The 27850-nt window shown below is 46.4% G+C and overlaps 2 protein-coding genes and 1 long non-coding RNA gene across 3 annotated transcripts; 1 reads left to right on the forward strand and 2 right to left on the reverse strand.

Annotated features, from left to right (window-relative positions):
- Positions 1-197: 197 nt before the first annotated feature.
- On the reverse strand, positions 198-2360 carry LOC142883940 (tubulin alpha-1A chain-like). The gene is made up of 4 exons (XM_076019279.1): positions 2200-2360; positions 1747-1969; positions 1504-1652; positions 198-1416 (listed from the first exon to the last, which is right to left on the reverse strand). The coding sequence occupies exons 1-4, from the start codon at positions 2200-2202 to the stop codon at positions 439-441; spliced, it is 1353 nt and encodes a 450-aa protein (XP_075875394.1). The 5' UTR covers positions 2203-2360; the 3' UTR covers positions 198-438.
- Positions 2361-4473: 2113 nt separating this feature from the next.
- On the reverse strand, positions 4474-27850 carry sntb2 (syntrophin, beta 2). Its single transcript, XM_076019283.1, has 7 exons — positions 26798-27850; positions 14305-14524; positions 12816-13026; positions 10734-10876; positions 9351-9547; positions 6873-7063; positions 4474-5844 (listed from the first exon to the last, which is right to left on the reverse strand). The coding sequence occupies exons 1-7, from the start codon at positions 27516-27518 to the stop codon at positions 5752-5754; spliced, it is 1776 nt and encodes a 591-aa protein (XP_075875398.1). The 5' UTR covers positions 27519-27850; the 3' UTR covers positions 4474-5751.
- Positions 5743-10400, forward strand: LOC142883947 (uncharacterized). Its single transcript, XR_012926098.1, has 3 exons — positions 5743-5864; positions 6711-7120; positions 9305-10400. It is a non-coding gene; the product is annotated as an uncharacterized LOC142883947 (long non-coding RNA).

Here is a 27850-nt window from a genome sequence, read left to right on the forward strand (position 1 = left end):
ACAGTGAGAAAAACATCTTCAAAGCCATCTCAATGAATACATTGAGGACAACGTTAAATCCAACATTGTATTCCATATCTTTGCATAGTGCAAAACATCTTGCACTGGTGAAGCCCCTCAGTTCTTGGGTCATTTGGCAGAAAACATTTTGCTGTATGGGTCTTTAGAAATCTCACAAAAACAAATGAAAACAAGAGCAGGAAGCATATACTTTTATTTTGACAGCGGTACAATAAAGATAGAATGAGGAATACATGTCTGTTAACTTGATTCAAAGGTTCAGGGTGCATGGCTAAATATGTCAAAGTGACTGGCTATAAGAGAAGTACTTACCAGGTATTGCATTGAAGGAAAATTTGCATTAGCACTGTGTGGTAAATGTTACAAGACTGGATACTAGATAAAAGATAGTTGGGAAGTTCTGATAGGATCCATGTTCTAGTTCTCTTCTCCCTCCTCAGCTCCGTCACCCAGGCTGTCTGTTCCCACCTCCTCGTAGTCCTTCTCCAGAGCAGCCATGTCCTCCCTGGCCTCGCTGAACTCCCCCTCCTCCATACCCTCACCCACATACCAATGCACAAAAGCTCGTTTGGCGTACATCAAGTCAAACTTGTGGTCCAGGCGAGCCCAGGCCTCCGCGATGGCAGTGGTGTTGCTCAACATGCACACGGCCCTCTGGACCTTGGCCAGGTCTCCACCGGGGACCACAGTCGGGGGCTGGTAGTTGATGCCCACCTTGAAGCCGGTGGGGCACCAGTCCACAAACTGGATGGTGCGCTTCGTCTTGATGGTGGCAATGGCAGCGTTCACGTCTTTGGGCACCACGTCGCCGCGGTACAGCATGCAGCAGGCCATGTACTTGCCGTGGCGAGGGTCACATTTCACCAGCTGGTTGGCCGGTTCGAAGCAGGCGTTTGTGATTTCCGCCACGGACAGCTGCTCGTGGTAGGCCTTCTCTGCCGAGATGACGGGGGCGTAGGTGGCCAGAGGGAAGTGGATACGGGGGTATGGCACCAAGTTGGTTTGGAACTCTGTCAGGTCAACATTCAGGGCACCGTCAAAACGAAGGGAGGCGGTGATGGAGGAGACGATCTGCCCGATCAACCTGTTCAGATTGCTGTAGGTGGGACGCTCAATGTCCAGGTTCCTGCGGCAGATGTCGTAGATGGCCTCATTGTCCACCATGATGGCGCAGTCAGAGTGCTCTAGGGTGGTGTGTGTGGTCAGGATTGAATTGTAGGGCTCCACCACAGCTGTGGACACCTGTGGAGCTGGGTAGATTGAGAACTCCAGCTTGGATTTTTTGCCGTAGTCAACAGACAAACGTTCCATCAGCAGGGATGTGAAACCGGAGCCAGTTCCACCTCCAAAGCTGTGGAACACCAAGAAACCCTGGAGGCCCGTGCACTGGTCAGTCTGGAGGTAGAGGGTAGAAATGACACAATAATTAGAAATTCAGGAAACATTTAAAGAACTGAAGCCAAATCAGGAAATCTTGCCCACCAGTTTTCGGATCCTGTCCAGCACCATGTCAATAAGTTCTTTGCCGACTGTGTAGTGTCCACGCGCGTAGTTGTTGGCAGCATCCTCCTTGCCTGTGATCAGCTGTTCAGGGTGGAACAGCTGCCTGTAGGTCCCAGTGCGCACCTCATCTGTGTGGAAGTCACAGGTCATAACAGGGCTCGACGTGCACAGCAGGAGAAATAGACTTGATTTAATGTGCTTCAGTCGTTATTCGGGACTCACCTATTACGGAAGGTTCCAGGTCAACAAAGACAGCTCTGGGGACGTGTTTCCCTGCTCCAGTCTCACTGAAGAAGGTGTTGAAGGAATCGTCTCCTCCTCCGATGGTTTTGTCGCAGGGCATCTGTCCGTCTGGCTGGATTCCATGCTCCAGGCAATAGAGCTCCCAGCAGGCATTGCCGATCTGAACGCCAGCCTGGCCAATGTGGATCGAGATACACTCACGCTGTGGAGGGAAATGGAGGGTTTATCCTGTTATGTTGAAATGTAATGCTCCAAATGATTCAACCAGTTATCTGCCAAGTGAACTGTTTAGAAATCAAAATCTACAATGTAACTACCAATTTAGTTAGCAAAGGAGAAAGCTTCATGAGAAAGCAAGCTTTTTTTTTTTTTTTTTTTATCGTAATGCTAAAACTAATTTTCATAAAAATAATTATTTTGACTTCTACTCACCATTTTGCCTGATTTAGTCTGGATAGAGTGATGAAGTTATGGCTTCTTTCGTCCTTTATGAGTGAACTGAAAGATGAGGTCTATACACACTGTTTTTAGCTGTTTATACTTGTCTGTTGTTTCTTTTTTTTCTTTTTTTTTTTAACCAACAATAAGTTTTAGAGGGACACCTGTGAATGAGCAGTGGCAAAATCATACTTATATAGCAAAAAGCACACTTTGAAGTCAAAGTATTTCCTTTGATGAAAAAAGGAGTTTAACTTTGATCCAAGAGTGTCTTTAAGCTTCTGGACTTTGATCATGAAAAAAAAAAAAATTTGACTTTGACAAAGCAAATAAACAAATTCAAGGTTAAGTTTAAAGGAGTTGTTTTTGGAATCCTGACTGTTAATATCTGGATAGGAAGGCAGAGAACAGAGAGTTCCAGAGAAGAGAAAATGAGAACAAAGTTGTCTCTTCAGCTGTATTCACACATGTAAGTAAGTATGTGGTTGAGCCTCAGAAACAAAACATCACTATAATTGATTGTTTTACGGATTGTGCAGTCCTGTCATGCTGGTTTACAGCACCCACATATCTCCAAGTGTCACGCAGGTTTCTTTTTCATCAAGATGTTTTGCCACAGAAACTAATGCAGTCTGATGTTATTTTTTTCTTCTTCTGATTTCCCCACGTTTGGCTTAATAAACAACGTCAATCAATTAGCAACAACAGCGGCTGTGGGATATGCACAAGAGTATACCTACCGCCCCCTGGTGGTCTCATTCGGTCTGGCAGTCCAACGCGTCGAACTCGTAAATGGGAATACGTATTTTTTCTACAGGTTATTAGGTTTACACTGAACCCGAAAAAAACACATACACACACATCAAGCTGTATCATATTTGTAACTGTTTTATTGGTTGGTATTTACATTTAGGATTATTACACTGCTATTATACATCATATACTGTATCTTGGAAGGAAGTCTAAAATACTTTTGCATACGACAGGTACTGCAGCAGCACTTTTCAAAATTCTTTTTTGACTTTTTTTTAGTTTGATTGTGTTGGACGCAAGCTGCCACGGACAGTATTTACCTTTGGTTAAAAAAAAAAGATCCCTCCACTGTTGAAGCTTTGCATAGACAGGATAGCGACGATGTGAGAGCATTGGAAGAAAAATGATAAACAAATAAGGACAAAAAGACAGTTGAGTTGTACATTCGCAGGTTTAACTGAGTGGAAATGGCAAGTGTATCCAGCGGACGGCCTAAAGCTTTGAAAGAGTGACCGACTTGGAACGATCACGTCTGTGCAATGGGGCTGTGAAACATGATGAATGAACATTTATTGTGCTGTAGATGCGGGGCTGGTGATGAGAGCCCAGTCATTATCACACCAAGTGTTGCAGGGGGGGAAATGAAGTGGGGAGGCAGAGGATGAAGCTAAGTATAACTCAGGCCTCCGGCAAGTACAAAACCATTCGGGGAAGGCAAAGCATGCTCGTACTCATTAACTACAGCTTAAAAGTGAGTCGTGCAGCTGCAGGAGTTGAGTCGTTAAGTACAGTTTTTGGACCGATCCTAAAAAAAACAAATTCCCGTCACAGTGACACGAGAGTCCAAAATAGAACTGAGGTCCGATGATTGCGTTTGTCGTGTGAAGGGTGGAGGGGTTAGCTTGTGTTTTCCATTGATGCAGGTTCACTTCAGAAACCTGCTGTGGACTAACTGAAGGTTACAAAAATGCTAAACTCATTAAATGGGCATGTGTCCCCACAGGCACTGTACCATGACACACATATATGTATATATATATATATATATATATATATATATATATATATATATATGTATATATATATATATATATATATATATATATATATATATATATATATATATATATATTTATACATACATATACATATATATATGTATATAGTCTTACTATAAGCACTTCCCTTTGTTTTCATTTCTGACGATGATCAAAAGACCTGTGTTGAGAATTTACGCCGTAAAGAGGGACGCGGCTCTGCTTGGGAGTGTATCTGCGACCTTTGCGGTGACAGCTAGATTCACTCTGGAACCATCGAAGTCCTTTAAGCTCTATTGTGATTGTAAGGGAAGGGGACGACGCCAGCTTGGCGCCAGTGGACGGTTAGAGGAGACTCATCAAATGAAAAAAACATAACCGAAGTGAAGAGAGAAATTAGTGGACATGGAGAGCAGATTGTATTGCTTGCACTGTCTATTGAAAAATATATTCTGTGACAAGCGAAACAAATAAAATGAAAGTTAAGTCATCTCTGTGCTTGAAGTGCAACGCATCCTTTGTTTTACGAGATTTTCAAAATACACGACGCCTACGTCTTGTGTCAGCCTGCCTTTAAACAAGCTTATTTAACAGTCTTCTGCCAAATAGAGAAATGGTAGATTGAGTGTAACAAGAGGCAGGGCGTCTCCAGCAAATCAGAAACTGCGACAATGAGACGGGGACGACGTGGTAGTGTTGGTCGACGAGGAGGAGAGGTAACACTTGGTCTGCTGAGTCCTGCTAAAATAGACTTATAAAAAAAAAAAAAAAAAAGGTCAAAAAATAGAGTCAAAATAACATGGTTTTACACTGTCAGAGTAATACTATTGCATGTGGCGCTTTTCCAAAAGCTCCAAAAGTCTCTTATAATGCGAGATTATACAAAACGAGACGAGACGAGACGAGAGAGACGGGTGCGTGCGTGTGTGTGTGAAAGAGAGAAGGCACAGTCGGCGATCCTGATGACGACGCTATAGCGAGGGACTGAGCTAAAAGTAAAGGGCGAGTCCGTCAGACAGCAGGCACACTAATAAGCCGAGAGAAGCGAGAAAGGACGCGCAGGGTGTGGGGGAGGAGGGGCGGGGCGTCCTCCCGGTCAACGTACTGCATAGTGACTCCAACGACAGCGTCCGTCGCCCAGATGTTCAAAACTGTCGAGTTCAAAGGCTGTCGTGGAATGATAGGCAGAGAGTGAAAACAGGGCAGCGTCTGTTAGCCTGCGCTCAGCTGCTTTAACTGGCTAAGGAATCCTTAGGTTACTCTACACGTATTTCAGCGACGTCGCACCTTTTCCGTGGTGGACGGCGCGAGACCATCGCAAACAAATTGCGACAGATAACCACGCGGAATGTTCTAGAACGGCTAACAGCTATTTTTTTTTCTCTTTTTTTTTGGCGCGTTGTCAACAGTCACGACACATCTGACTTTCAGGAAAGTGTCACTTCCTTTTTTTTCCTTCTTTTTAAACATTGGCCTTGCAGTACGAGTGATAGCAAGGGATTTTTTTTTCTTTCTTTCTTTTGGGGAGAAGGCACATGTTGAGACATTTGTCACCCCCGGAGCACCACCTTGCAGGCACAACATCAGCTGTGATTATGGGAACAGTTGGGGGCGGGGGGGTGGTGGGGGGGGGGGCAAAAAAAGGAAAGACTTAATTGCCGGCTTCAGCTTTTTTGGGAGCATCTCTGTCACAGCCTGGCTTTTCCTGGGTCTGACCCGCCATGAGTGGTGCCTGGTTCGTTTACATTTTGCAGTTTCACGTCAGCAGCCCCATGCGGGTGAGCTTGGCAGACAGGAAGGAGTGGAGGACGAACACGACCGGCTTGGGACCCGAGTGGAGGTCAAACACCTGCAGAGGGTGGACAGAGGGTGGACAGGGGCAAGTTCAACAACAACTTAAATGATAATAAAGGATTAAAGGAAAACAATAATAATCCTTTATTTTCCAATATTTTTTCTGATTCCAGAAAAGGTTGAGTGTTTGCTGATAAACCCTCCTTAAATCTTTGTTTTCTACCAACACCATCAATCCAATATTAGGAGGAATTATCGAGATGGATGAGAAAGAGACGTTTGAAACCTCTCATTTTGGTATTAACCTATCAATATTTTCCCCACCACTAGGGGGAGTCAACCTCAAATATTCTAATATTTGAAATATTTCCCTGACATTGTAAGCTTTATATTTTAAAAACTGTTTCACCTTGACCTTGTTTAGCAGATCAGCTTTTATCTTTTTCTGTTTGTTTTATTTATTTAGTTGTTTGTAAATATGTCCTACTTTTTGTTTGCCTGTTTGTAACTGTGTCTTAAAAAGTACTCCCATATAAATAAAGTTTTAATACTGATAATTTACTATCATTATATGGGGCAGGTTGAGGAGAGGACCCACTGTAAATAAATCCAGTTGGAACCGAGTAATGTTTCATTTCTCCTCTGTTGTAAATGTGGGTCTCGTGAAAACCAGGAACTTATGATGCTTTGCGTATGACATCATATGTGGGACGACTGTGTTTTGTTACAGACTGGTGTTTTGTTTCAGCGTGTGCCCGTCGGTGTAGTTGCAACCAGCGTTGACATCATAGATAAAATTGAAGCACATCATAAAAATAAACGGCTTGTGTCTGTTTCATTTTTCAACGCACTTTTTCTTCTGCTTCCAAGTCGTTTCGCCCTGAATAAATGCTCTGATGCAATAAATGTCTCGGTTGACAGAGACGGAGATTAGACAGGAAGCAGATGCTGGAAGGAATTCGACCGCTTGCCTTCCTCTGATCACTACTGCCGTGATGAGAAAGAGCTTCGAGCGACGGAGCCGTGAGCTCATTCATTCTCATTCATTCGTCTTTTGGCTCCAACTCAAAACGTGAGTCTCACCATTTCCCCCTCGGGACCCCCGAAGTCCAGGTACAGGTTTCGTATTCCGTCATCGGCCGACATCTTCAGCTTCTCATAGGGGTATCTGTAGAGGACGGCGCCCCCCGCTGGATCGGCCGGCTCCCTCGTCACGGTGAAGCCCTTCTCGTAGTGCAGCGTCAGGCGGACGTCCTGTCTGTTCAAGGTGCAACCTGAGGAGGAGGGTGGAGAGAGAAGAACAGGACCGGGACCCCGGGGGGCGGTTGGCGGTGAGTTACGGCTGAGTATTGTGTATCCAGAACTGTCCGACTGAGACCTTGTGTGTGCGTCTCTGTCCTGTGATTTTCTCCTCAGGTTGCTCCTGCCCAATGAGAGGCAGTCTGAAGAGCGGCCTGAAGGGGGCGCAGCGGTCGCAGCCTCTTCCTCTGGTCGGAGGCGTCTCAGCTAACTGTGTCACCGTGTCTTGTTATTAGTCAGGACGTACTTTCTCGCCCACAGACGAGATGTAAACATTTTCTTGAAAGCCCCTAACGGATAACCACCTTCTTGTTGGAGGTGAAAAAGAACCAGGGTTCCCTCCAGCCTGCCTGTTTGTAAAAGTCACTTTTACTCTTGACTTTGCCATTAAAAACTGACTGAAAGATGGACACCTTCTAAAGCACAATGGACAATTCCGATTCTGTTGTTTTTGTTTACTCTCTGAGGATTCCACCAACTGTTTTTGCCTGCAATTATTTATTTTGGAAGGCACTTTAATCAGATGTTTTAAGTACTTTAGAAAGATACACAGCAACATTCTGGTTGTACAAGCTTGAAAATTCCCAAAAGAGTTATTGGATCAGATCTGAGGCACGTTTGCTATTGTAAGATCTTTGATCAAAAATGTTGCTATTTTTCTCAGCAAATGACTGAATATATTTTGACAGAACCTGGTGAAAGGATGAGAAAGCACCACAAAGGAAACTGCTACATTCTCTTCCTTAACTTTGCAAGTTAATGCCATTAAAAAAAAACAAAAAACAATCACTATTCCAGGGTAAAATGCATCTGACTGCATTTTTAAGGCAATCTGATTTCCCTCCTGTTTTTTCAATATTGCCGCAACTCCCACAGCTGTAAACACCATCAATCTAGTCAGGAAAAACTTGGTTCCAAATGTCGCATTAGCTGGGATGTCTCTCAAAACAAATGGATCTTTTATTCAAAACTACAAGGTCACTCGATCCGAGTTGCGCTTCCACATTTGCTGCCGAACTCTGACCGGCCCCGAATGTTCCGACACAAGCGTCCGTTTGTTACAGCGAAGAGGAAGAAGGAGAAGAAGAGTGCTGGACGCTGTTCAACGCTGCCAAAGCAGCAGCCAACTATTGTTCTGAGAGAAGGAACACATTCCCCTCTGCTGGCTCCCACTTCTGCTTTCCCTCCACAGAACTGCGACACACTGTGACCAGCCGGCAGTGGCAGCCAGGAGCTTCCTGTCGCACTCAAAACTACTGAAACTGTTTCTACCGCGACTTTCATCAGAATCTTGTACGCCGAACTTGAAAAAGTTTCCCATTTCAGCCAAATGGCTCCTTCTCCTTTTTAGCTTTGATCAATTAAATGCATTCATTTACTTTGTTTCGCCAACTCCTGTGGGGGATATCTGGTAATCTGACTGCTGAAGGCAGAGCTGTGTTCACTACCAAGATCCTGTGTGTCTAGTAGCACACAGTGGAATCAGATGCTACTGTAATATCAGCCCACAACTGCTGTTCGATGAGGGGCAGAAGGACACTGACTCTCTGTTTTTAAGCAGGCATGGTAATAATATTTGGCAAAGATAATCTATTTTTAAAAGAGTAATTACTGTTTTTTAGGGACGGTGGTGAACGCCCACACTGGTCAAACCAACTGCACTTTGGAGGTCAAACAAGCACGGACAAGGTGCAGAATGCCTAGCGTGAGTCTTCCCTTGGGCTGTAGATAAGTGGCTAAGAAATAGTTGAGCACAGTGTAACTGAGAGAAAGTTCATCCAATTGGCTAAAATTTCAGTGGGAGCCTTTTCCAATATGTGAGATAAATCAAAAGAATTCAGATCTGTGTTTCCCAACTGGTGGGTCGCGACCCGAAAGTTGGCCACGGGGCAGTTTTATATTTGGTCGTGGCTTTGTTTTTTAAAAGGGATTTTAAAATGTATATATATGTGTATGTATTTATAGAGAAAATGTTGGGCATTTATTTTGCTGGGCACACGATTCATTTCAATAATTTCAATAATTTATTTCGTAGACATGACAGAAAGTGGGCGAGAATTTTTATTTTTGAAGAAAGAATTTGATCAGATCCTCAACAACTGACCTGCTGTTCACTTCCTGCCCTCCATCTCCAGCCATGTGACCCCACGTGAAAACAACCTGCTTTTTGTCCAAATCTCAACAGCTATTTCACTAATGTTTGTCGTTTGTTTCAGACCTCAGTGTCGGTGCTGTGCAATCGGCTCTCGGGCCCTCACTCACCGATGGAGACTTCTTTGATGAGCTCGGCGGCAGCGTGGGCTCCCTGCACCAGAGCCCGGGTCCACGACGACAGGTCCCAGTGGGTCTCCACCCGGAAGATGTGGGACTCGATGCCCCGCCCAGTGCCCGTCCGAGTGGCAAAGGCCAGGTCCGAGCCCTGGGCGGGGGAACCTCGGGCGCTGCCGGAGTGGACCAGTCTGGAGGGAGAGACGAGAGAAACACACAGGCAGGCAGCCAGAGACATGGAACAACGTGAGAGATAACTCGTAAAGATAGCGTGCACTAGCAAGACCTTTTTTGGTAAGTTTTCAGCGAGTGGTTTGCGCTGTCTGTCGAGAGTTTTACAAAAGCCGCATTCAGACTGCCAGCCAAAATCCGATTTTTAGCCCATCCAGATTGAACCCGGATGGCTCTTTCACAAATAAACAGTCACAAATAAACAGTCACAAATCACATGAAATCCCATTTTTGCAAAAGGCATTGAAACCACCTTCGGGAGGTCATTTCAAATGGCATTTGGACAGATGCGCCTCAGTGTGAACAGCTCCAAACACACTGATGGGTTTTGACTGTCCGTGACGTCCCTCTACGCGGCCTGCCTGTGGGGAGACAGCTCCGTTCAAGCCAAGCTCCAGGGCACGTATTCTCAACAAGTCCATTTAGTTTTTGCCGCTGTCGCAATTCTATGACGTCACACACTACACGCTACGCTGGACGACGCCTCCGCTCCGACGTCGCTGCTGCAGCAACCTGTCAGATGGGTCAATAACGTGGCCCAGTCTGAACAGAGCCAGATCCCATTTGGACACTTGCTAAAACCAGTGTGGACACTCAGCCCTAAAAATCGGATTTGAGACGGAATACGATTAGAATCATATTCGCCTGCAGTCTGAACGCATCCTTATCCAAGACTTACCAGGAGGAACTCAGCATGACATGCTCTGCTCATTATAGTACAATCTGACATCTGCTTTAGTCCTACGTGTTGTTTCTCATTTGCTTTGCTTTAAGCAACACTTTCCACAAAGGCAGGAGTTACTGGCAGAAGTTTTCATAAGTTAAAAAAAGAAACGATCGAGTCTGCTTTCACTTTTACGTTTTCAACTTCCAGGACCTGACACGACTTTCATTTTGAACCTGATACGTGTTGAGTACTGACTGAATGAAAACATGACCTGCCAAGATGAAAAAAGGCTTGTGAGGCCTCTGAAGTGAGACAGAAACATGCCTCCCCCCCTCAAAAGCTGCTCAAACACACCCTTCCTCCTCCGTGAAGGAGGAGGAGTGCGTGCGGTCTGCGTCGTGTGAACAGTGTGAGTAGTCTACGGTTAGAGCCCTTGCCCCCCCCCCCCCCCCCCCCCCCACGCTGTCTGCAGCCGGTACCTCGTGGCTAGCAGTGGGTGTGTGAGCAGAGGCATGGACCAGGACTCGCGGCTCCACGGCACCGACTCGAACAGCAGGATGTCCTTCTCCGTCAGGGCCATGACCATCGGCCGGTACTGCTGGCGCCCTCCCTCGAGCTGGACCTGAGGTGGAGGAAAACATCAGCTCTCTCTTCAGGGTTCTACTTAGAAAATAAAAAAAAGAGGTAAAAACGACTATATGGCTGAAGCTAGACCGGGCATGGGCAAACTATGGCCCGGGGGCCATATGCGGCCTGTTAAGCTTTTTAATCTGGCCTGCCAAACTTGAACACATTATATATTAGTAATGTAGTAGTAATATAGTAGTAATTATAGTCAGTTAGTCATAATATAGCTGTATTTCATCCATTTTCCAGTGTTTGAAGAGTAATTTCAATAAAGAGCTACTTTGACTACTTTGGGGCTTCACATTTTCCGTTGTAACTTTGCTTTGGTTCATTTTCAATTGACGTTAAGCACGTTTTCAACACATCCTATAATATATTGTTTTCTCCTACGAGATGGCTCACCAAAACACTCCATCCGTCTGCTCCTGCTCTGGCCCCTCTGTTAAATTTTAGAACCCATTGTGGCTCCACCAGTCAAAACGTTTGCCCTCCCCTGAGCCAGACACGTTGTTTATCCCAATAAAAGAACTGTTAAATCTAAGTCAGGTTGGTTGAGTATTTCTGAGAGTACTGGGATGTAATTCGTGGGCAAGTGTTCAACTGCAGTTGTTTTAAGAAGCTCCTCAAAGTCTGGCCTCGTTGCTGACAGCAGTAAAACCAGGGAGTGTGTTTTGTCTGTCTGAGTGACTGAGGGAGGGAGCGAAGATGAAAAGCAGCAACATTAAACAGGGTGCCTTTGCCTTCGGAGGGCCAGAAGGAGGTGGGCTCTGCAGGAAATAGCGCAACGCAACGGAAACTTGTATCAGTGCTTCCTGTCTGCAGCCGCCGCAGATAAACAGAGGCGGGCATCGGGACGGTGAATGAACACTTCATCATTCCAAGGGAGGGCCGGTGGGCGAACTGAGACGAGGCCTGGTTCACTTTTCGGCGGAAGAGTTTAAATTTAGGTGGGAGGCTAATTGAAGAAAACACGCTCTTCCTGTGTGCGGCAGAGGTGATTACGTCGGGGCAGAGAGACCAGTGTGTCTGGAGGCTGAACCGCGGGGCGACGCAGGAGCGGCGACACAGAAAAACAAGGTCTCAAAAAGCCACAGATGCAATTTCCTTTAGAGAGCCACGTGTGAATGTGGCAGGTGTTTGCTGTCTATTTTTGTGACCTATAAATGACTTTTAATCTATTTCATCTCGTGAATGCAATCCCTAGAGAGGCTCAGAGGTGCACAAGCATCCTTAACATACTGAAAAACACCTTTTACCCCTTATTCGGCAAAAAGGAACCAACACGGTGTTGGTTTTGCTGAAAGGCAAATTAACATCTGACGGCAATGTTTTTCTAATGACCTATAATTCTGCTTGACACACCAAGTTAGCACTTTAAATGGGCAGATTTTTGTTTTTTGATAACAGGGATGCACCAATACCGATACCAGTATTGGGCATTGGTACCGATACCAGGGTTGAGTACTGAGGGGAAGAACAGCATCCCTAGCAAATAAATGTTTGTTATTACAATTAGGGATGCACTGATATCGGGGTTGAGTGCTATACTCGTAAAATACGAGCCGGTATCGTGACACCGATACCAGTTGTGTCTGCATGTATGTGATAATTTTGTTAAATTTGTGTTGGTACTGCAGTGAAACTTGTGACAGTCGCCCCAGGTTCTAGAAAAACATGCTGAGGAATGTTGTTCAAATAACAAGGTCAATATCAAAGTAATTCTATAATATTATATGTTATCAAGAAGTATCTGTATCAGTGAGTACAGAAATGCAAGTAATCATACTCGTTCTGTCAAAAAGTGGTAATTCCAAGTGGCATCCCTATTGAATAATATACAAGTGATCAATTGATGGATGAAGGAATCACTTTACAAAGAAGTTAAATATCGTCTTGTTTTCTACTTGTCGACCACGCAGTCAGACTGTGGGCACCTGCTCAGCCAGCCAGCCAATGTGCTTGAGGTGGGGGTGCGTGGAGGTGGTGGAAGAGGCACCCAGGTAGGCGTTGATGTGGGCCAGGGTGTGCGGCAGCAGGGCGGCCACGTTGGTGTGGACGGCGGTGAACCAGGAGTTGGCGGTGGCACCGTCTTTGCAGCGCAGCACCACCGTGTGCTGTCCGTCTGGGGAGTGGAGCTCCAGCAGCCTGCAGGGGACGACAGGGACGCAGGATTAAATATATATTATTTTAAAAAAAAAACATCAAAAAAATAAAATAAATAATAATAAAGTTAAATATGTCAATAGGAAATCTAATTGACGGGTAAAGGCTAATTATTGGTTGTACATTTAGGAAAATACACATTTAACTTCAACTATTTTTGCCAGTGAACTACAGTGGCCTGTGCACCCAAACCTGGATACCTCGTCCACTTTCTTCTTTGTTGGTTTAATTGAAGATGCGAGTGTTCATCCTAAATTCTAAACGAAATCCGCTGTCAGTCGGGCTGTATTGTCCACACTAGGCTTCCTTAGAAATATGGTGGTGCAACATGGCAAGTAGGAGATTCGTATATATAGATGAGAACTGTTTTAAGGGAACGAAAAGTAAATTACTTTTATTGTACTGCGATGGGACACTTTTATTAATGTATTGATAAGTTAAGTTTTTACCAATGTAAATTTTATTTTAACCAATATAAACATTCTGAATCAAGCCAAATATTACACATTGGACCCTTTAAGCGCTGTCATTTTTGAGGGGATGATTCAAAGTTAACGCCTTCACTTAAGCCTCGCAAAATTCTGTGCAATAAACTCGACAGGAAGCGTCACTGCGCATCAAGATGAGCCTTTAAACAAGAGTGTACACAGTGCTTTTAAATTCATATCTGAAGGCGCAGTGTTTACCACGCTGCCACGGAGACGCAAAACAACAGGCTCGTGACCTCATCGTTCTTTCTCTAGTTTTCGACTTGGCTAAGTCATTTGTGTTTACATTTTGGTAAATCCGTGTCGCTGCGAAGAGCAACGATGAATTCCTGGCGCCGGCCATCACCGAGTTCCGGGAGAGAGAGCGAAGACGGACGCTAATCGACCGAGAACAACCTACATTAAAAGACGACATCGCGAGATGCCAAATAAGCAGATCAGTTCTACTCTCTTCAGGATTGACTTGAACTCGAAGTGAAAGCATTAAAGGGCCGTGTGTCAAGGACGACAACCGGCTGTCAGCTCTGCAACCTGAGAGTACTCGTGTCACACTGACAGTGTTTGTGGTGCTGCTGTGAGTTGCTTCCATCCTTGGTATCCCCCTGATAACTGCCTCACTTTGTTGTCTTTGACATTTTTTTTTGGTAAAAACACGTTGAAAACAGGAAAGAGCACTTTGCCAAGGCCGTTATCATCTGCAGAACATATATTCCACTCCAACAGAGGTTTGACGGAGAGGGGAAAAAAAGGAAAACACGGGGAGCAGCGGTACCTGTTCTCCAGGTCGGGCATGGTGAGGTTCCTGCTGATGAAGCACATCTTCAGGCTGATGACCTTCCTGTCTTTGGGGGACGGGGAGCCGCCGTGTTTGGGCGAGCCGGAGTCGTCGCTGCCGCTGTAGCTGGGCGACTGCGGGCGGACGCCGTCCCACGGCAGGTCGGCCACCAGCGAAGGCTTCTTGAAGAGCGGCGACACCTCACGGATGTACTTCACTGCGGAGAGACCGAGACACCCGCTGCTGAGTCAGCGGAACTGGCACAGAGGTGGCAGAAGTATTCATATTGAGTTAAAGTATGGAAAAAATACGGGTAAAAGTAAAAGATTGTTTACTAAAGTAAAAGTAAGAAAGTGCAGGTTCTGAAATGTACTTAAGTTAAAAAGTAATTTTTTTTGCCATTTATGAAACAATTCATTACTTGATAATTTTGCAAAATGAAAAAACAGATTTAGTACTCTAAATATAGTATAATATAATACTTGTGATCAGTGAGCCATTACTGGATGTTTACACTTTTAATAACGATAAAACTTACTGAACACTGACCCCAAAGCACTAAAATGACCTCCCTGTAAAATATCATCCGCTTTTATATTGAACTGGACAACAGCAGAGGCCAAATAGCTCCACTACAAGTAACAACAACTAATAGGAAATAATAGGTGAATTGCTTTATATAGAATTTGTATCTTTTCAACCCAAAATAAATATGTTGTTTTCCAATTTAAGGAGTAGAAATGTGCTTTAATGTCTACTGAAAATAAACAAAAGTGTTGAAACAAAATATCTGTCTTTGAAGCCCCACAATATTTAGGTCTTTATTGAAATGACTCTGAAAACACTGAAATTTGTTTTGGGATGAAATACAGCTGTTTTATGACTCAGTGACTATTCATATAATTTCCTCAATTTCGGCGTGCCAGATTAAAAGGCTTAACGGGCTGCATATGGCCCCCCGGGCCGTAGTTTGCCCACCTTTGCACTAGAATTCACATCCATCCACTCCTGCTAACGGCTGCCTCGGTAAAACAATAAACCTCATTTGCTGCGCGGCTCCGTTTGAAGGCGGCAGCTGCGGCGCATCGACGCTCGGCGACCCTCCGCTGCGCCGAGAGTCTGGATGTCTGTGGGATTTCAGCCAATAACAGCCAGTCACTCAGGATATATGGCGCAGGCAGCCATTAAACAGGCCGTCAGGAAACACTCTGGGATGTTTTTTTCTCTGTGAGAAGGGCAGTATTTAATCTGCTTTAAATGCTCTTCTGGGCCCAGTCAGGGTCGGACATTTTAACTCTGCAGCAGAGAGCTGCTGCTGCTGCTGCTGCTGCTGCTGCTGCTGCTGCTGCTGCGGTCCCGTTGTCCCGGCCGCTCGTTCTGGATGGAAAAAACAGAATCGGCCTCCTCAGGTTCGACAAGGTCTAACCCGGGTATGGGCAAACTACGGCCCTTGTGGCCCTTATGGCACATGTTTTCTACACATCTCATGATATATTTTTTTCTCTCCAATGAGGTGGGCCTCCATCCATCTGCTGCTGCTCCGGCCCCTCCTGTCGAATTTTACAACCCATTGTGGTCCACCAGTCAAAAAGTTTGCCCACCTACGGTCTGGCCGTGTTCTTCGAGCATACAGGACGCTTATCGTTCTCCCCAACCAGAGCGACTTATGTAAACAGCTCCCGCCGACTTCCAGCATGCCTTTTTCAAGACCCGAACGTCCCCACCCCCCACCGCCGCGTGGCAATAACAAGAGGCGACCCGGCCGTGCAGCTGCGAGCTCGTCCGCCGGCGTCGTTTGCTTCCCAAATTTGGTTCGAACGCCTGTATCGGTGCCTCGCCACGTGCTTTCACTCGCCCTCGTCCCTCTTTTATCCTTGCCAGGTCCCTCCCGCGCACTTTAGCATTTTCTGACGCTCACAAGCAACGTGCGCCGAAGCCGGTTTGAAAGATTGTATGAGAGCGTCTGCACCAGAAGTATGTGCCGGACTGCCGTACGTCTGCTTTTTATGAAACCTGACACGGACTCTTGAGAGGTGAGGTCATTCTTGGATGTAGGCTGAGAAATTAGGTTTGTGACAGAGTGTGTGTGTGTGTGAGAGAGAGAGAGAGAGAACTAAAAGGCAGGAGTCTGCAGTAATGCATGCGTGGGTCTAAAATAAGCACACTGAGGGAGATGAGTTCTTGCACGCTTTTGTGTACATTATGCTGCGCTCAGAATGAGTCAACGGAGGTGGGGCGGGGCGGGGCGGGGCCGCTATTAATGCTGAAGGCAAAAAAAAAAGAAAAAAAAATTGGCAGCTCCGTTCACCCGGCCTTCGCAAACCACACCAGCAGCCACATTAACAAAGCCCGGGAGCCTTTCTGCGAGCGTAAGTGGTTTTACGAATAAGCGAGCGAGAGTGAAAGCATTTCTAAACGCCCGCGTTCATGTCTGCGGGTCATTTAGCGGATGATGATCTCTCCTCTGCTGCTGCTGCTGCTGCTGCTGCTGCAAGGCTCAACTTTCAACCTAATAATCAGATTCGGTGAGTCGGACGCGCGGCAGAGATGTTTTCCACCCGCAAAAAAACCCCAAAAAACCTTGGCTCTGGGCGGAAGCGCGTTGTTTTTGGATCTTTAAAGTAATACATGTGCAGATTAGTGAGCGCGGTGTGGCTGCGGTTGTCAGGGTTCGGCGGGGCCCCTTCCAGAGTCGCCTGTTCTTTTCCGTGGCAGAGCGAGGCTGGGCACGCATCCAAATTTCGAGACGCGAGTTTGGCGCTCAGGCGTGCCTGAACCGGAATCAGAATAATAAATTGCGTTGACGCGTTCAAGAAATCATTTGCATGAGGAGACTGATGATTCAGCGAGAAAGCGCTCACAAAGAACTTTGAGGATCCGGAGGAGGAGCGGTGGGGGGCCCTGAGGGACGCCGCAACCAGAGAAGCGGACATACATCACCTGCTTTTGCAGATTCCTGTTCTGTTCTGTTCATTATTCACTCAATCTTTGGCAACCCTGAATCGGACCGCGGGAAGAAAAATAGAGTCAGACAATTGGTCGATGTGCTGCAGACTGAGCCTTTTAATCAGCAGGAAGGGAAAAGAGGATATGGAAACAATTCATTTCCCGGCGCTGCCACAGGTTTTTTCAGTGATTATTGTTGCCTGTCGGGGGGGAACTGCAACCGCTGACTTATGAGCAGGTTCTCCTCGTCAAAAGAAAAGTGACCAGTACTCTTTTTACTGCCCAAACCAAATGCTTGCTTGCGATTCCCTTCTGCTTCTTACAGCTAAAGGAACAGTCCACCTCCTTTGAGGTGTAACAGAATCCAATCCATCCATCCATCCATTTTCAATACCCGCTTCTTCCTGAGCTTAGGCTGGTGGGGGTCTGTCTGCTGGAGCCTCTCCCAGCTGTCACAGGGCAAAGGCAGGGTGACACCTGGACAAGTCGCCAGTTCATCGCAGGGCCAGAATCCAATCCATCAATACAAACCCCTACAGGTTGGAGAGCTTCAGGGTAAATTCCCTTTTTTTAGACCTTCCTTTGTCCTCTACACAATGACACACTGACGTGTCTTTTAGATTGATTCGAAAACCAAAAGTTCCCGTTTGCATTTCCGCACTGAACCCTTTGTTGTTTAATTTGTCGGCAGTGAGAACCGCCATGCATCTGTCTCCATTTACTGACATGGTTTTGATTTTCCAAAATGAAAGAACTGCGAGTAATTGGACTCAAACGTCAGATCCGCCGATGAATTGTTACAAAGGAGGGGGGGGGCAACCGATAGTTAAAACCATCTGAGCAATTGTTTTTGGTCCTTGTTCGCATGTCGGAGAGCTTGACAGACCTAAATTCAAGTTCCCCCTGCTGTTCCGTTCCAAATGGATTTAAAGTGCATCCAGACAGAACAAACAATACCTATACAACCAAATAGAACGCAGCTATAGTACTTTCCCCCGCATCACATCCGCCTGCCTGGCCTTTGGTGCAGTTAAATGAACTCATTAGCTGTGTCAGGTCCGTCGCTGAGCTCTACTTTTAGCTAATTAGGTCTATACCCAGGGGACTCATCGGGTGCATGTGTGTATGGATGTGCTCAGGCATGTTTGCATCTGTGAATCTACTGCACGCTTGCAAGGAAGAGACAAAATGTGTGAAACCCGAACCCCTCTTGCTCCGAGACCACCTTCCTGTTGTATTCCGCGGCCTGCACACACACTGAAAATAATCATATTACCGAGTGGCCAAGAATAATGAAATAATAGCTCGCAGAGCAGCCAAAGTCAGACTGTCAGACCCGGAGCTGCCCAGAAATTCCCCTGTGGTTTGGCCTTCAACTCGCTGCTCTCTCTCTCTCTCCACCTCCCCTTCAGTCTTTCTTCTCGATGCATCCTCCAACTTCTGTTTTCAGTTTCTGCTGCTGCCCTCCACCTCTCCGTTCCCACACATATCATAAAATTGCCCATCGCCAGCCGTCTTTCACTTCTTAATCCTGCCCGCTCCTCCCCGCCCCCCGCTTCCTGACCCCTTCTCCCGAAAAACCTTGTTTCTGCCAGAAACCTAATGAGACCAGTGTGTTATGACGAAACCCCAAAATGGATTTGTGTGTGTGTGTATGCAGATGCAAAACAATCCTAACATTCAGCATCTCACATTTTACAGCCACGCGTCAAATTTGCCTGCACTTTCGGTGGAATTGCTGTTTTACACATCGGAGGAAAACATTTAGCCTTCGTTGAAACGGGATTCAACTAATCTCAGTTAGTACAACCTATCGCTCCCGACTTCCAGGAGCTGAGCAAAGAGCAACAAAAAAAAAAAAAAACTTGACTTGTTCGTCCCGAAACTACTTTGATACCTGATTAAATCCTGGCACTAGCAGATGGATGTGTTCTGTATTGTTCCAAATGCCCCAGTAAGTCATTGCAGTGTGACAGAGAGAGCGAGAGAGAGAGCGCGAGAGAGCGAGAGAGCCAGCATTAACAATAGCACTGTGCTGAAAGGGGCCCCGACTCTGTCAGAAGTGCTTTCCAGATGGTTGAATCGCTTGTAGAGAACACACACACACACACACACACACACACACACACACACACACACACACACACACACGGACGAATACACACACACACACACACGCATGCACGCACGCACACTTTCCTGACCTCAGAGTGGGGAACAGGATTCACACCCATTTGGGTCAGGAAGCTTTTCAACTCTTTATCCTGACACTCTAAGAGAAGCCCACCTTCAGGTTGCTGCTGCTGTTGCTAAGCAGACAACGGGACGATTCTTGCGGATGCGGAAAGCTTCGCACACCCCGACAGGTGTTTGCAATCATCTGGGGCTGATTATTTACCACGAGGGCCGAACGCAGGTAGAGCCCTTTCTGGGAATTACGGCGAGGTCACCGACTCAGTCGACACGGACGACTGATGAGGTAAGAAAAAAAAAAACAACTAAATGGGTTCCAGCCCAAATGGTTAAACTGAAGCCAGGTGAAGAGCGAAAGACCAAAGCCGGGCCGAATCGGGTCCTGTGGAAAAACAGAACCGGGTCCGTGACTGTTCAAGGACGTTCAGGCCTGTAATTATTTTTCTCGATTACGGGGAACGCAGTACAATTTGCTGAGTCTCTTTTTCTTCAGAGCAAAGTCAGAAAATCCCAATTATCTGTTAACGCTGAACATTTCCTGGCCAGGTTTTCCTTTGTAAAAAAGGAAATAATTGTTGCACAACATGTTGAACGGTAGTAAGGCTTAAGATCTACAACCACGTTAGTTTCACATGGCTCGGTGTCATAATAAAAGCAGAAGGAAAAAAAAAACACCAAAGCTGTCGTTGAGTGTTTTTTCCAGCACTGCTGGGAACCTACTGGCGCACGAATGGACAAGAGTTCTGAATTCTGCGGAGCTGTCCGACTGTATAATAATGTGTTTACACACCGGCATGAAAGGAAGCCGCCGAAACTCTCCGCTCTGACTCATCCCTACCGTAAGTCATCAAAATTTTCCAGAACATTATGTTTCAGTGGAGATTTGGCATTTCTAGATGACAGCGGCGGCCGCTTCTGACAGAGTTTTCCGAGAGGCTGAGGGGCTGCATCGATCTGCCAGTAAACCTTTAAATCAGACTTGACAAACACAGCAATAAAAAAGGAAATGAAATTTTGTAGCGGTCAACCTGAGGTCACATGCTTGTTCTGCATCAGTGACGTGCTTCCAACACGTCGGGACAAGAGTTCCGGAAATGTTGTGGAGCTCAAAAGAAAACTGCTGCTTTTCCTGAAGCATGACCTTGGAGTTTATTCTAACGTCGAGCCCAAAAGACTGCGGGTCAGATGTGATTGTGCAAAAGTATACCATCAGATGCACTGCAGAGCATTGAGGGGGATTTTAAGCACATGGATTTCATAGTTTTGCTGCCCCCCCCCCCACTTCCATTTCTGCGGTGCTAAATTTAACTCAGCTTTCAAACATTTACAACATTTTGGAAGACATTTTGGAAGCTCCGCAGCGCCGCTAATCCCTCGCATGCCAAGCCCAACGCCAGTGAGTATGTTTGTTTTTTGCCATCATTGGATTTACTGGATTTTAGCATCAATATGATGAAGTGACTCACTCATTGAGTGCAATACACCAGATTGGAGAAACATTCCATTTGATTACTTGACTGCCGAATGGTTTTTCCATTTATATTCTGTTAAAACGTCATTAAGATTCTACCAAAGCCGCAAATTTTGTGGGACATTCAATTGTTTTTCATATTGCTTTGTTTTTTTTTTTAAATTTTAAATGTTATTCAAAAGGATTTTAACTTTTTTTTTTTTTAAATAGAAATTTAAATTTTCAATATAGTTATTTTTCGTCATTCCCATGCAGGTCAGGCAAACAGTCTGGACTGACTGCCCTTTAATATTTTAAAAGGAGTGTATGGGGTCGGAGTGGGTGTCACACTAAATAATTCAAGGAGTCGCATGTACACAACTGCAGTGCAACAATCGCAACAACATCAAGCGTTTCCTTGTTCCCGCCGTCACACCTGACCCCCTCATCTGGCAAGACTGGGCTCGGGGGAGCAAAGGTGAGGTTGGGGGAGGGGAAGTGGGGGACCCCTGGGAAATCAAGCAGCCGATGTGTAAACACGCGTGTGCATGTGTGTCTGTGTGTGTGTGTGTGCAAAATAAAATCCCCGCGATATTTACGCAAAGGCGGCTCTGAGTGACTTTTTCTCTAAAGAGCAGCGCACTCGGTCCAAAAATGTGTCCGAATATGTGTGCCAACTTTCGACAAAGGATAAAGCAGATTACGGACAAAAATAATCACAGTCGTCATTCTGTATACTGTTGTGACTGCAAAAGATTACGAGTGCTCGCCCGGCGTGTTGGTGGAGAGGCCGCGCTGTGGCGACGCTGCAGCCGCAGCGCGAACAGAGCACAGACCAAAAAATCCCTCGGCCTCAGCGACTCTCTCCGGTATTTAGCCAAATGAATCAAAGGTGCAGAATTTTCTGAATGTTTTTTTTTTTTAATTTCACAGCAGAGTTGGATTTTGGACTGATAGACCTGCTGGGTTTTTAACTGTTAAGACTGAGATGCGATGTGTAACCTGGCTGCAGTGAGCCTGAAGCGTCTCGTCCCGTTGAGTGGCCAAACATTTCATTTACATTTGTTTCGATTTTAGCTAAGCTCCTGTGCTAAACGCTGCTCATCAGCTCCTCTAGAAGCACGTTACATAACTGCTACAAATGGACGGAGCACTTTGGGTTCAATAATGCAGAGGAGTGGGGCAACGTCGCAGGGCTAAATCGGCGAGTTAGTGAGTCCTGACGTTTCTCCGCAGCGTCAGGATTTTCCCCTAGGTAACCTGCAGAGGCACCAAAGCAAAACAATCTCAAACAAATATAGATTGTTTTTTCTAAATTGCTGCTTTGGCCTGATGTCTTCAAAAAAAAAAAAAAAATCTGGCTGTCATCTGAAGTTGTTAAAATCCTCTTTGATTTGTGCAGGAATTTGCAAATGACTTCCAAAAAAGACACTAAAACGCTTCCTGTTGAATCTGCACTAAGGAAAAAGTGGGAAGATAACAGAGGAGTGAAGCAGCTGAAAATAACAAACAAACCCCAGATAATTCACTGAAATGCATGTAATGAGGAAGGGAACTGCAGTGGCCTCATTTCAACAACATCGTCATGTGACTTCTTCTGAGAATCTGCACCTTTGTCAACCGTTATACAAGTGACAAATTCATCCCGTGTGTTTCCAAAGTCAAAGTATTTGCCTGTTTAAGCTATTCCATCTCTTAGGACGGAAATCAGAGTCTTTTCGCTTATTGGACCAAAGTGTGAAGCAACATATTTTTTGCCATCAGGCCGACTGATGCAATCAGGGATCGTTCCGATTTCCCCTCTGCCGTCACATTCCAGAGGGTCACTTACAAACCACGTGACAGCCGGACGCCATCAAAAAAGGGGCCGCCGAGTTCATCACGAGACGGCAAACTCACGCCGCCCCGGCGCACCTCGAACCTTTGCGCGGTGACTGGGTGCTTGGCCAGTTTCATCCTGCGAACAATAGGAAGGCGCTGTTCCTCATCGCGGCTGTCCCGGTTTCATCAATGGCCTGTGCGTCTGGTATGCACCGGTTTTTATCCCTCTAATTAACCAGACAAAGGCTCCGTCCCGCATCTTCTCCCACCGACCTCCAGCGCAACCAGAGACGGCGGAAGGCTTCGACCAATCACGGTAGTGGGGGAGATATGCGGATGCTTGTGTGTAGGATTTGGCCGGTCGGGGAGGGGGAGAGTGAAGGATTACCCAGGGCTGTGTCATGTCTGGGTTATGTATGTTGCCTTCTCCACTCAGAGGTTCCCTCTCACTGCTTCTGAGTATCTGACAAAATACTGTATCTCCGTCCAGGAAACACGACAACAAGTCCAAGTGGAGGATCAGGGAGCGATAAACCACGCCGCGCAGGTCAGAGAGGTGGCTCTGCACATTTGTTTTCACACGTGGGAACGAGAGACGAGTCAGAAAACAAGAGATGGAGAGGCAGAAAGAACGTGAGGACACTAGTAAGCATGTGGACAGCAGGCCCAAACATACCGTGCAGCATGTGTTATAATATCTCTATTCGGGACGTTAACATTGATTAATTGTCGATTAAGAATTTAATCGATTAAATGAAATTAGTCGAAACTAACTTAACATTTTTTACACGGGTAGTTAATATCATTATAACAGTGTAGTGGCAGGAAAGAACAATTCACCTGTAGACACTGTGATGGTCATAGTATACCTAGAACAAGTTACTTTTAAACAGCTTTTGTTAAAAATAAAGTTGAAATGTGACCCATTAGAAGTCAACTTAAAGTCAGAGGATAAATGTTTTGTGTGTTTTTACTGTTCTTTAATGTAGAAATGGGTCACATTGGAACATGAACATTATTTAAGGGTTAAATAATATGTTCCTTACACATTTTTCATTGTGAAATCAACTAACAATTAATGAATGAATCGATAATTTGCATCCCTAATCTTTATAAGCATCTTGTTTTTAGAGAAGCTTGTTTTGAAGAAACCAAACAAAAAAAAACACACATAGCAATGACACAAAAAGGTTGAAATGAATTGAATACGTGACCTGAGGCGTAAGTGTGAAAATGCATATTTTGCGGCTTGCAGTGTACGTGCTAGAAGGGATGTAGTCCAGTCAGAATGAGAATTTACACGCTGCCAGAGCGCTGCTCTACTTGTGGGAGCCACATTGGTGAGGTGGAGGCTGCGGCAGATATTTTGGCGAAAAACACAGTTTATTATGTCACTGGTGGAAATGGACTGGACTGCCACGTCTTCGGGACACTGGAATGACATGAGCAGCGTGGAGAGCTTTCCCATTTTTCTTTTTGTTGCTATTTTTTATTCTTTTGGATTTCAACTGGGCTCCATTTGTTGGAATTGTTTGGAGAAAAAAAAGGCCAAAATAAAAGATGGCAAGAACCAATGAGAGACATCTGGGAGTGAAATTTTGCGTAAACTGTCCTTCAATATGCACAACGGTGTGCAAAATATTCAGCGCCGCGGTGAAGACCACCTCCCCTGATACGCTCCTGGCCCACTTCATAAAAGAAACAGCCATTAAACGCATTGAAAGTGTCGGAGCACCGTGAAACATTCCAGCTGGAGCCACCGCTGTTGACCTTTGCCCTAAATACGCACATGCGAGCGGAGGGTTCAGGAATGTGGGTCTACCTTGGCTAATTGAGGGAATATCTGGGGGTTCTGTGCACTGTTTACCAGGCCCGGTGCTCCGGAGCCCTCGGGCCCTCGTTCTGTCTGGCAGGGCTGGGATGGGATGGGAAGGAGGAAGAAGCGGGTCCGCAAACCGAGACGCCTCGCTGGCCGTCCGACGGACAAACAGTGACAGACAGCTGACACATTCCTCAGAAAAGCGAGGCCTGGCCGTCACGGGCGGTGCGCGACCTCATCCCCGGCCGACTGTTCCTGACTTCTGACGCAGTGGATGCGGAATCACGCAAGACCTCGACCCCTTCTGCGATAAATCCGTGCACGATCAACAGATTAAAATATGCGACCGTTTGACTGAAGTGACGGACCGCCGGCGGGCACCCAGTAACAGTTTCACCTGCGTTTATTGTGGGAGGCCTCGTTTGGGCTGCAGCTACATCGATTACTTCCTCCAACTCCCGCTCGTCAGTATTCATCCGGCGTTCATTCCAAACCATTAAACACTGCATTTAGCCGCTCAGGCCCCTAACTTTTCCAAACCCCCCGGGGGGAGGGGGGGGGGCGCTCTGTGGCCTACAATTCATCCTTTTTCCGCTTTTCTGGTGGAAAAAAAAGAACCGTTCTGCATCAGCGCCGTTGAGGAAGCAAAGTCATCTCCATGGAGCTCCATTCTGACCCAACACACCAATCTCCTGACAAACTCTTTTCCTGCATTCACTGGGGTACCTGAAGCTATTGTTGTCATGTAGTGAGGTTTCTGCCCTTTTTCAAGGTACAACTGGCTACGGAGAAGAAAATAAAAGGCCAGCAACAACAAAGTAAGGCCACACGGTGCACAATTAGCACCCACCACTTGGCATCCCTTGCAAAGACTGATCTGTCAAATTTAATAAATTAGGGTAACGCGATCAACTTCATCAAACTGTCCGGATCAAACACAACAGCTGTTGTTTTGTTGTCTGTTGCACTATTTGTGGCTGCTGCTGCAAAAACAAAAAAACAACAACAAGAAAACATGTTCTTAGGGATTGAGGATGTTCGGTCAAAAACTACAGTGGAGGATTCACGGATTGGCTGCTGAAAAGTTGCATTATTATTTATGCATATTGTTTCTCTTGAGTAGAAATGAAATACAATAATGAAAAAAGCTTGAAGCCTTTTGAACAAAGCTTTTTGTAGTGTCTTATTTCATAATGTGGCATGTTAGTAATTACCGCCAATCTTTGCCCCTATTTAAAGCTACTAGAATTGCCACAAGGACAGCATTAAAACAGCTCCATGTCAGTGACACTGGGCACAAAAACTATGTTAAGGAAATAAGAGGGTGTTGCGCTAACTGTAAAATAAATCTTGCCAACAATGAATACATAATAGCAATGTCATAATGATGACTTTTACAGCTGCAAGTTGCAGTTTCTTCAGAGCGACTTGTTGATTCACTCATCTTCTAATTCATAGCAGGAAAATCCCATTGACTAGACGTGGTGCGTGACTCGCAGTCATTGTTTTTAACACATTCAGCTATATACACTGGGACGCAGCGGAACAGCACGCTGGAGCTATACGCTCGTGAGAGCCGAATCTCCTCTGCTGATGTTTGGAGTGACTGCTTATCTTCAGCTCATCGCAGCCACTCAGATACAGAGTAGTTTAATGTATCCGTGACCACACAACTGTGGTTACTTTCCTGTTTACACAAATCGAAGAGTTTCTGCTCCGCTGACGTTACTTCAGCTCTGTGTGTCCTCCTCCTCCTCACTGGTCCCGCATCAGCTCTGAGTGTGGGAATACCTGCTCCTTGTATCAAAATGTGTTTTAAATAATAAATATATGAATAATAAATCGGGCCAGGGGGGTTTTATAGGAAAGGACCTAACTGGTTAAATTGATTATACTGTTAGACTAATTGTAAAAAAATATATATATATTTATTTGTATATATATATTTATAACTACTGTGGAACTATTTTTGAACCTAAGGTAATCACTTTAACTTTTCAGCAGAAGACCAACTGTTGTTGATTGTTTTGCTTTTGCTTTTGTTTTGGCATGATTTATTTCCTCAGTCTGCATCTTTTCCCCTTTAATTCAATGTAATGCTGTTCAGTTTAAACACACAACGACGGTTGTTTATGTATGACAAATCACCAGACAGACTAGAGCGAGAAGTCACCGGTGGGTGTCCGGGGGTGTGTGTGGCCGCACCGCTGAAGCCTAATCTCGGCCTTTCCGAGTCCGCGCTCTGGCGTTGGCCAACTTACCCTCCAGCGTCACTTCTTTGCCCGCCTTCTTCAGCGCCTGCACCGCCAGGTCGTGAGTCGCCTCCCGGAGGTCGTTGCCGTTCACCGACAGGATCGCGTCTCCCACCCGCAAAGCCCGGCTCTGGTCGGCGGCGAGCCCCGGGAAGATCTTGGAGATGAGGATGGGCATCCGGTTCTCCCGCCCCCCTTTGATACTGATCCCCAGCCCGCCAGACTCCTGCTTGACAACCCGGACTTTCCTCACCGCCTCCGAGGAGCCGTCCAGGCTGACGGGGTAGTCGCCCTGCCTCGACCCGAAGCTGGAGCCCGGACTCCCGTAACTGGAACCCGGGCTTCCGAAGTCAGAGTTTGTGCCGTTATTCGGGTACTTTCCGGGGCTGCTCACGGGGCCGTAGTTGCCGTCGTACTGGCCCCGGCTGCCACCCCCGCGGCCCGGGCTGCTTCCGCCGCTGCGGCCCCGCACCCCGTGGTTCTGAACTTGGTCTTGTCCGCGGCCGGAGCCCCCCAGAGCCGCTCCCGGCTCGTTTCCGTTCGACATGCCATTCCGGAGGCCCGCCGGAGAGTTGCCGTAGTCCCAGTAATTGCCCCCGTGTCCGCTAACCTCCGCCTCAGCCGTCAAAGTGAGCGTTTCCCGGGTGAGTTCGGCGGCCACTCGGATCCAGCGGTCACGGAGCAGAAGGTCCAGCTGGCCGTTCTTGTCGGCGCGGGTCCAAACTGCCATGCCGGGGTGGTGGTGGTTCGCCTGCTCCGAGGCGGGTCGCGTTCACACTGAACTCATCCTCAACTTTTTTCCCCCCTCTTTTTACACAGAGTGCGCACAAGCAGCGGCGGCGACTACACTACTACAGCAGCACACTGGCCCGCATCGACACTCCCACTCCTCCCAGTGAGGCTGAATGAGGACTGGGGAGTTGGGAGGGGGGGGAAAAAAGAAAAAAGGAAACCCTGAAGGACTCCCAAAAAGAGGGAGGGAGAGAGAAAAGAACAACTGGCTGCGATGGGCCAGGCAGCCTCGGAGGGCTTGTTGTCGACTTCAAGCCCTAAAGCTGCTCG

The sequence above is a fragment of the Nelusetta ayraudi genome, unplaced genomic scaffold (assembly GCF_046127955.1).
Source record: "Nelusetta ayraudi isolate G7.1 ecotype Tasmania unplaced genomic scaffold, CSIRO-AGI_Nayr_v1 ptg000009l, whole genome shotgun sequence".
Taxonomy (NCBI): Eukaryota; Metazoa; Chordata; class Actinopteri; order Tetraodontiformes; family Monacanthidae; genus Nelusetta; species Nelusetta ayraudi.